The sequence below is a fragment of the Triticum aestivum genome, chromosome 1A (genome assembly GCF_018294505.1).
Source record: "Triticum aestivum cultivar Chinese Spring chromosome 1A, IWGSC CS RefSeq v2.1, whole genome shotgun sequence".
Taxonomy (NCBI): Eukaryota; Viridiplantae; Streptophyta; class Magnoliopsida; order Poales; family Poaceae; genus Triticum; species Triticum aestivum.
Window position 1 is genome coordinate 293,752,191 of NC_057794.1, and position 10,084 is coordinate 293,762,274.

Sequence of the window (10,084 nt, forward strand, 5' to 3'; positions counted from 1 at the left end):
ATTATTTTTAAGCAGCAATAGATTTAGTAAAGTAGTGCATGATAGAACTTCAACATATTTAACTAAGGAAACTCAAAATGCTTGCGCACGTGATTATTGCCATTACAAAGTAGCCAGCATGGCAAAAATTGCCAAATCCTCATACTTAATCATGGATAAACAATGTGTTAGAGAAAAGTGAAAGATAATTACTACTCTCTCCGATCCATATTACTTGTTGCTCAAATGAATCTCATCCATTTGAGCGACAAGTCATATGGATCAGAGAGAGTACTACCTCTTTGTAGGATTTGTGAATATCCTTGTTGCTCACTTCTAGGGAGTATAGTTCGATTCTGAACCCGATTACCTGGTAGTGACCCAGTGGCGCAAAACATCTTCTCTTCTTTCATTTGTTCACTGTTCACGTGGGATTTTAATACACATATTATCAGCATTCACAAGCATTTCCCTAGTTGCATCGCATATAAAGGCGTTTTTTCTAGTTTGGTCAAGATCCCTGTACAACATCCATCCGAAAGAACAGAAAAACGTGAGGCAAATGCAAAGTTTAAAGGAGGCATGTACCATGCCAAACCAACCCATGTTGATAAAGTCTGTTCACCAGTAACCTGTTCCAAACCAACCAACGTGCTTGCCTTACCTTCCTCTTCACTCCCCAGTTCCCACTAGCTAGCACATTTCCTTCGCTGAAAGGTGAAAGAACAACCGGCATTCAGGAAGGCGCCACAAACTACATGGATCATGATAAGTACTCCAGTAAACCCTGCATGTTCTCCTATCAATAACTTGTAAAGCTAACTGTAAGCATGCCATCAACCAACTCATCAGCTTCTCTAATCATGGACAAACTGTATGCAACGGAAAGTGCATTACCAAAGGAACACACCAGTGCCTCCCTCCTCGTTGTTCGCCGGGCTGAACGCCGTTCCTTTACCCAAGAAAAGTGTGCCTTGCTTTTCCATCATGATGAGGCGACGGTGAGTATGCAGCATAAAGTGCTGATTCGGTTCCATCACATTGTTCCTTGGAACAAAGCAACTTCTAACACAAGCTCCTCCTTATAAAACCCACGGATGCCTTGGGGCATGAGCCAACTCCTCAGAGGGAAACAGAGCCTAACTAGCTTAGCTAGCATAAGCAGTTTCAGGAAGCACCAATGGAGGGTTTCAGCCAGAAGCATGTCATTGGAATTCCTCTGCCTTCCTTTGCATATGCTGACGAGAAAACACAAGGAAAACCATCATGTTCTTCTTTGGTTCGCAACAAGGGTAATGATCTCACGATCTTCTTGCCCAATTCTCTTTTCCCAGCCACTGTAATTTTTATGTCAATGCTGATTTTCTCTCCTTTTCTTGGTGCCGCAGACAAAAAGAATTCCATCGTTTATCGGATGAGCAAGCTAAGCCAGAAAACAGATACTTACATGCAGGGCTTCAAGGAACACTGTAAGCATGCCATCTAACATCTGTGTATCCCAACAAGTTGATATGAAGTAGTATAAACTAACCAGGCAAAAGTTCTCATCACTAATAAATATTTTTGCATTGCAGTAGCACTTGGACCGAAAATTTCGGAAACTGTGAAAGGGAAACTGAGCTTAGGTGTGAAGGTTCTCCAAGCTGGTAGCATGGACAAGGTCTTCAGGCAATACTTCCGAGTCGAGAAAGAAGAGAAGCTACTGAAGGCTTTCCAGTGTTATCTCTCAACCACAGCCGGCCCAATAGCTGGAATGCTTTTCATCTCGACTGAGAAGATTGCCTTCCATAGTGACAGGCCTTTGGATTTAAAATCGCCCAAGGGCCGCATCGCAAGGGTGCCCTACAAGGTAACTAAAGCACAATGCCCCGCTCAATAGCTAAAGTTTACTGGATTAAATCCCGGTTAAGAAATATTTGGGCGCCCATTTTGAACTCAAAGCTGATGAATTTTTTTGTACCTTTCCACAGGTCATGATTCCTGCAAAGAGGATCAAGAGTGCTGCCGTGAGGGAAAATTTGTATAATCCCGATGAGAAGTACATCGATGTAGTTACTGTTGACGGCTTCGATTTTTGGTTTATGGGTTTCATCAGTTACACAAAATCACTGAAATATCTTCAGCGTGTAATTTCGGAGATGAGATGACACACCCAGTTCTGTAATCCCAAGCACACTGGGTACCATGTGTCCATGTTGAAATGGTATATGTACATTGGAAAAAATAGGATTGAACAATCATGTTGGAATGGAAAGCATTTTTTACTTTACCCTCAAAAGGTGAAAAGCAATTTTTTTTTCAAGATGTTTTCCACGGTTATGAGCTTAGGATATGCTGAAAGGCCAACTCATCATGTTAATACCTCTTCATTACCGAGTAGTTATCGCCATATAGAGGCTCAATTGTGGAAAGATTTTTTTTATCTAAACCAAATGTAACAGGAGAGTGATAATGTTGAAGGCCGTCTAGTGTTTTTCCATAAAGGAGAATGCATGTTCAATAGATAAATACCAGCACAAATTTTCTACATTATAACCGACATTGTTGCAAAATGGCTGCAGAGAAAATATCCATGAGAAATGAGCTACATTGCACAGATGGAGATAGTCTAATATTACTTTGTACAACAGACGGAGATAGGCTAATATAATTTTGTATAACAGATGGAGATAGGCTAATACTAATTCCAGTTCTGTAGAGACCACCGTTCTCCGCCAGACACCACGTCAATCACCTGTGTCTCCAGTCATCAACGGCAATTGGAGACGCGCGAAAGAATATCAAGCACCACTTCAATGCACTCCGCGCATGCTTGGCATTTGCTGACCATAGCATTCGTCAGGCTAGAATTTTTTGCCAATGGGTTCATTCATGATTTGAGCATGAACTAGTTAGAGCAACTCCAATGAGACGACCCATTTTGTCCGTTTGGGTCATTCGGACACAAAACACAGTTCAACGAGGCGACCCAAACGGACACAGCCTCACGATTCGTAAAATAGTTGGATCCCACATGAGCGCATAGTAGCTGCTCACGTCCGGATCTGGCGTAGCCGGCAAATTTGACAAATTTGACCCGTGGACGAAATCAAATCACAGAATGAACTACTCGTGAAACTATTTCACGCGGCTGACCTTTTTGTGTGACGCCTGACACGAATGCGTCACACTACATTGTGCAACGCCTCACAGATAGGCGCTACACGCCTGGCCAACGTTGCACCCCAAACTGCCTAAAAATTGCCAAATCATTGTGCAGAGCCTACGAGCTAGGCGCTGCATTGTATAGTGTGGCGCCTAGCTCTCGGGCGCTGCACTAGTGGTTGCACTATAAAATGAAGCAACCACTAGTGCAACGCTTAGAAGCTAGGCGCTACACTGTATAGTGTGGCGCCTAGCTCTCAGGCGCTGCACACTGACTTAGTAATTTTCGGATCACATGGGTGCGACGCTGGCCAGGCGTGTAGCGCCTATCTACGAGGCGTTGCACAGTGTAGTGTGACGCCTTCGTGTCGGGCGTCACACAAAAAGGTCAGCCGCGTGAAATAGTTTCACGAGCAGTTCATTCTGTGATTTGATTTCGTCCATAGGTCAAATTTGTCAATTTTGCCGGCGTAGCCAGAGGAGGCGCGGCGATGCCGCTGTTGCTCCGGTCCCGGTGGAGGTCGGCTGGATCTGGACGCACAACCATGGATCCAGGGCATGGTGGGCCAGAATCGAACCCTGCCTCCCACGGTGGTTCCATCACCGAGATACGGCTGCTCGTTCCATGAAACCGCGATGTGTGTTGCGGGCTATCCTGTCATCCAGGTGGGCTCCCTGGATGGGATGTGGCGGCCGTTGCCGATGTGGCTGCTACACCGAGATCCGATGCCCTGCTGCCTGCTGGGCTCCGTCGGTGGCTGGCTAATCTCATTCCGGCAACAGCCTCACTGCGGATTACGATGATCACCGAAAGGTCTTTGTGAGGGTTTCATACTCTAGATCCGGTGGTTGACTTTGACGGTGAGATGTAAACTATGGACGATGACTTGATGCAGAGGAATGGTGAAGCAGCAGCAACGGTCACACATTGCATGTAGCTGTTGGGACCGTAGAAAAATGATGGCGACAACACATGCCTGACTGATTTGATGGTGGTGCTTCTTGAGCACCCGGTCTCGAGCTCCAAGATGAAAGCCTGGGTGACCCGAGTTGGTTATGCCTGGCAATGGTGATGTTTTTACGTCGTGACTTCGTTGAAAGCATTGTCGGATATGCTTAGACTATTTCTTCAAGGTTTTTTTTTATTTTTTTAGAAAAGGAGGACGACCCCGGCCTCTGCATCTGAACGATGCATACGGCCACTTTATTAATTATTGACACAAGACCGTACAGAGTCATACAACAATAAGACTAAAGCCACCAAACTAAGCGTTATCCCTATCCAGTTGATGTAGGGGCGCTGAAAGTCTGGGCCTAATACCAAACAGACCACGCAACCAAACCTAAACATCTAAAGACTTGAGGTCCCACCCAGGACGTCTGCCGGGTATGGGCACCCACCAGTCCGGCGTGCTTCTCAACCAGGACCCCTGCCGGGTATGAGGCCGCCGCAACCACCTGCCACGAATTCATCTTCAGAGCTGTACTGCTGCATCAACCTTGGCCGGTCCAACTGCCGCCGACGCCACCATGACGCCAGGCGGCGTCACCCTCCTGCGCGAGTCCATCTCCGCTCATCAGGCGCCGAGTCTCCACTGCGCCACGCCGCCGAGATCCGTCGTCATCAATGAAGCAGATGAAACACCGCTCCTCCTCTTGTCCCCTCCAACCAGCACTCGCTTCAAAACGATGCCCCCATGAGGGAGAACGATACCGATAGCACCGTCATCGTCCGATCCGGTAGACCCAGATCTAGGGTTTCCCCCGGAACTTCCCGATCAGGTTGATGAGGCCTGCAACGACGATGCCTCCAGAAGGAAACGACGTCCGAGATGCCGCCATCGTCCACCAAGACCACAGTCAGGCGCGATTTTCATCGGAAGACACGTCTTCCCGACCTCGTGGCTGGCTGGAACCGAACGGAACCTCGCCACGAAGACGTATGTTGCCGTCGGTACTCTGGCGGAGATCCGGCATCTCCTCACCGGTCCCTCCATGCGCCGCCGGTCGGCGAAAGGCCTCCCCGCGACGGATCCAAACGGGGCGTTGGATCCGCAGTAGCCGTCGTCACCATCACGAGCAGGACAGCCCACCTCGCCGGATGGGGCACTGCCACCGCCACCGTCCATGCAGGGTCGCCGCTCCGCCGGCGATGGTGCTCGGGCCCCCGCTGCACAGCCCGGATACTCCGTCCTAGCCGCCGCCGTTGGATCTCATGAGAAGGGCCGCCCCCACCGCCTCAGATGGGATCCGCCGCCTCCCCCCGCCCAGGACCTTTGGCACCGGGCCCGCCGCCACTGCGGCCCACGCCGGCGGCAGCGGCGGCAGGAGGGGGTGGAGGGAGAGGTGATGGCGGCGCTAGGGTTGGGGCCCCTGGCGTCGCCCGGGGGGAGGCGACGCGAGGCTATTTCTTCAAGGTGAAAACCTAGATTCTGACCTCGAGTGGTTGAATCCAGTGACGGCGACGATTAAGCGCCGCTCGCTTTCTGAAGGCGTTGTCGTTGAAGAATCTCGTTGTTCGTGTGGTGTCATGAGATTGTTGGTGCAGATATGGTCATCGATGTAGTTTGCCGATTATGGATCTGATCGCCCTATTTTTTACTTTACCCTCAAAAGGTGAAAAGCAATTTTTTTTCAAGATGTTTTCCACGGTTATGAGCTTAGGATATGTTGAAAGGCCAACTCATCATGTTAATACCTCTTCATTACCGAGTAGTTATCGCCATATAGAGGCTCAATTGTGGAAAGATTTTTTTTTATCTAAACCAAATGTAACAGGAGAGTGATAATGTTGAAGGCCGTCTGCTGTTTTTCCATAAAGGAGAATGCATGTTCAACAGATAAATACCAGCACAAATTTTCTACATTATAACCGACATTGTTGCAAAATGGCTGCAGAGAAAATATCCATGAGAAATGAGCTACATTACACAGATGGAGATAGTCTAATATTACTTTGTACAACAGACGGAGATAGGCTAATATAATTTTGTATAATAGATAGAGATAGGCTAATACTAATTCCAGTTCTGTAGAGAACACCGTTCCCCACCAGACACTACGTCAATCACCTGTCTCTCCGGTCATCAACGGCAATTGAAGACTCGCGAAAGAATATCAAGCACCACTTCAATGCACTCCGCGCATGCTGGCATTTGCTGACCATAGCATTCGTCAGGTTAGAATTTTTTGCCAATGGGTTCATTTATGATATGAGCATGAACTAGTTAGAGCAACTCCAATGAGACGATTCATTTTGTCCGTTTGGGTCATCCGGACACAAAACACAGCCCAACGAGGCGATCCAAACGGACACAGCGTCCATTTGGTATCTGCTCGGACCCATTTTAAACTCAAATCTGAGAAAATTTAGATCAAAAGCGGACACAAAGCGGACGCTCTTTGTACCCTCTTCGCCCTCCTCTGTCCGGCCGCATGCGCCGGCTGGCCCACTTGCCATCCACCCATCTGTCTCATCCGGTCTCTCTCCTCCTTTTCTCTCCTGGGCCACCACGACCACCCACCCACCCAGCCGGAACACGAGGCAGCCACAGGCCGCCGAGGAAGTGCCAGCACATGGCGCGGCTCCGGCGGCCTCCAGCGGCGCGGCTATGCTCCCGCCGGCGCCCAGCCTCCAGCGACATGACTGTGCTCCCGTCGGCGCCCAGCCTCCAACGGCGCGGCTGTGCTCCCGCCGCCGCCGACCTCCAGCAGCGGGGTGGCGCGTCCTCCAACGGCCCTGTCGGAGTTCGGGCGGGTCGTGGAGGCCAGCGACGCAGTGGCGCGGATCCAGCAGCAACGTCGTGGTTGTCCCGGCGAGGAGGTCGTTCACCAGGTGAGCCAGGAGTTTTCTTCTTGCTCGCGTCCGACGCGCCGCTGGCCGTATGTGGTTTTGTTTCTGATTGATCTCCGACGGATGCGCGTGCGTGGGACAGGCACTGCTGGAGCACGGCCCTGAACATAAAAGGCAAGCAAGGTGAGACGTACATGCGCGTACAGGAGCTCCTTGACATGAAGCTGCGCACGAAGCCTGTTGACATGAAGCTGCTCCAGCTCTGCGTGCGCGTGGTCGGGGCGTGTGTTCAAGCCAAGTCTTCGTGTTGGAGCTCGCCATGCCCAGGCCCGCCATGCTGGCGCGGCCGGCCTACCGTCCCCGCTCGCACGCCTCAGCGTTGGAGCTTTCCGCGCTCGGCCGCGCCATGTTCGCCGCGCCCGGCCGCCATGCTTGCCGCGCTCACCGTGCCGTGCCGAGCCGCGGTCGCCCTGCCTTGTCTCACACACCCGCCGTGCTGCCCTGCTCGCGCGTGTCCGCGTTGGAGCTCGTGCGCCCGCCGCCTCCACTCTGTAGCTCGACCGCCGGCTTCGCCTCGTGCCCGGCCGGAGCTGCTCGAGCAGGTGGTCGCACCCGCCAGGCGCAGAGGCGCACCTCGTACGAGCTCGCGTGGCTGCAACTTGTCCTGGCCATGGTCAACGTGCACCCCAGTGCGAGCTATCCTGCCTGCTAAGTGTTCGAGGAAATGCCGAGACGGACATGCAAAAAATGTGTCCACCTCTTGTTGGGCACACATGCCAACCCAAATAAAAAAGAGGATGCAGACAGGCGGACGGGCGACCCAAACGAACAAAAAACAGACAAAATCGGTGTTCGTTTGGGTCACTCCGTTGGAGTTGCTCTTATTGTACAATCTCAGACCATCTCACAGTATGACTATATAATGGAAGCGCAAATTCGCAGGGGCACGCAAGTGCGAGGGCACACACCTGCCAACCCCAGCCCTACCGCTCGATTGCCTCACGATTGACAACCCCAGCCCTACCGCTCGATTGCCTCACGATTCGCAAAATAGTTGGATCCCACATGAGCGCATAGTAACTGCTCACGTCCGGATCTGGCGTAGCCAGAGGAGGCGCGACGATGTCGCTGTTGCTCCGGTCCCGGTGGAGGTCGGCTGGATCTGGACGCACAACCATGGATCCAGAACATGGTGGGCCAGAATCGAACCCCGCCTCCCACGGTTGTTCCATCACCGAGATACGGCTGCTCGCTCCATGAAACGGCGATGTGTGTTGCGGGCTATCCCGTCATGGAGATGGGCGCCCTGGATGGGATGCGGTGGCCGTTGCCGGTGTGGCTGCTACACCGAGATCCGATGCCCTGCTGCCTGATGGGCTCCGTCGGTGGCTGGGTAATCTCATTCCGGCAATAGCCTCACTGTGGATTACGATGATCACTGAAAGGTTTTCGTGAGGGTTTCATACTCTAGATCCGATGGTTGACTTTGACGGTGAGATGTAAACTATGGACGACGACTTGATGCAGAGGATTGATGGAGCAGTGGCAACAGTCACACATTGCATGTAGCTGCTGGGATCGTAGAAAAGTGGTGGCGACAACACATGCCTGACTGATTTGATGGTGGTGCTTCTTGAGCACCCGGTCTCGAGCTCCAAGGTGAAAGCCTAGGTGACCCGAGTTGGTTATGCCTGGCAATGGCGATGTTTTTACGTCGTGACCTCGTTGAAGGCATTGTCCGATATGCTTAGACTATTTCTTCAAGGTGAAAACCTAGATTTGACCTCGAGTGGTTGAATCTAGTGACAACGACGATTGAGCGCCGCTCCCTTCCTGAAGGCGTTGTCGTTGAAGAATCTCGTTGTTCATGTGGTGTCATGAGATTGTTGGTGCAGATATGGTCATCGATGTAGTTTGCCGATTATGGATCTGATCGCCCTATTTTTTATTTATTTTTTCTCACCTACATATAGTTTTAGTCTTATATGACTTTGCTATTTTGTGGAGTGTTTTTGTGTGGGTGCATTGGCAGTATGCATCCTAATTATGTAGAGGTCGGTCGTGCTTATTGTGTTTAACCACTTGATGCTTCATTTTAAGCTAATAAATTCATCCTTTGTCGAAAAATGAGCGCATAGTAAGTTTTAGGGAAACGTTTGTACCTGGTGTGCCAGCCGAAATGTTACGCCGGACGCACGTGGGCCTTGCGATCGCTCACGATCATGGCGACGGGAGAGCTCGAAGCCTTTTTTATCTCCCACACCGATCCATCCCCTTTCTTCGTCTCCTTCCTCCATCTCCTTTCTTCATCCAAACACGGAAGAAGCACGCTAGGACCTTGAGCCGCCAACTGTTGTGCCCGTTCGGTTGTGCCCGTTAGTGGCTCGCGCGCATATCCCCACGTGCAGAACGCCACATCGCACCCCGCCGTTCCAATACCACAACATGGTCGTGCCTCACCGTGCAACATCTTGCCCCCTTCCCAAGGTTGTAGCTCGCCATGGCCGCCATTTGTAGCCCTAACCTATTTGGCCACAACTCTCGCCCTGTCTAGATTGCAACACCGTGCCGCTCGTCGCCTGCAAATAGAACTCGGCGTCCGTGATTCACAACATCCCACCCCCACAACCTCGTCAGGCTCATCGGCACACTTGTAGCACCATGGAAACCATGAAAATGGCTTGTAGAAAATTCCATCGCCTATTGTAGCAAAAATTTACTATGGTTGCAGCAAAACATCATCATCGTCGTTGCGGGTCGCATCTAAGACACGAAGTTTGAAGCTTTTTTCAATGTCGGTTGTAGCTTTTGTAACCGCCGGTTGCAGCTTTTTGTTGTCGCCCACGGCTTTTCATCGACGTATGAAGCTTTTCTCATCGCCAGATGGAGCTCTTTTATCATCGGTTGCAACTTTTTGTGGTCATCCATAGCTTTCGTCATATATGGGTTCGAAACTTTTTTCATCGCTGGTTGAAGCATTTTTCGTTATCGTTTGTAGATTTTTTTGGTTGTCAGTTGCAGCACTGGGCATCTCTCAATGGGGAGCAAGCAAGATGTTGCAAGCATCAGGGATGAGCGGCGGCGAGTACGCCGGCGAGCTGCGGTCGTCGCCACCGGAGCTACAACGGTCGCCACAGGAGCTGCAACCGCGGGGTGCGGCTGTTGCAT

General features: G+C 51.0%; 2 protein-coding genes across 2 annotated transcripts; both read left to right on the forward strand.

Annotated features, from left to right (window-relative positions):
• Positions 1-1,044: 1,044 nt before the first annotated feature.
• LOC123120005 (putative GEM-like protein 8) lies at positions 1,045-2,248 on the forward strand. The gene is made up of 4 exons (XM_044540023.1): positions 1,045-1,271; positions 1,368-1,448; positions 1,554-1,828; positions 1,950-2,248. Exons 1-4 carry the CDS (start codon positions 1,160-1,162, stop codon positions 2,124-2,126), a joined length of 645 nt encoding a protein of 214 aa, XP_044395958.1. The 5' UTR covers positions 1,045-1,159; the 3' UTR covers positions 2,127-2,248.
• A 4,263-nt stretch (positions 2,249-6,511) lies between these two features.
• On the forward strand, positions 6,512-7,861 carry LOC123120073 (uncharacterized). Its single transcript, XM_044540116.1, has 2 exons — positions 6,512-6,958; positions 7,059-7,861. Exons 1-2 carry the CDS (start codon positions 6,735-6,737, stop codon positions 7,837-7,839), a joined length of 1,005 nt encoding a protein of 334 aa, XP_044396051.1. The 5' UTR covers positions 6,512-6,734; the 3' UTR covers positions 7,840-7,861.
• The last annotated feature ends 2,223 nt before the right edge of the window (positions 7,862-10,084 follow it).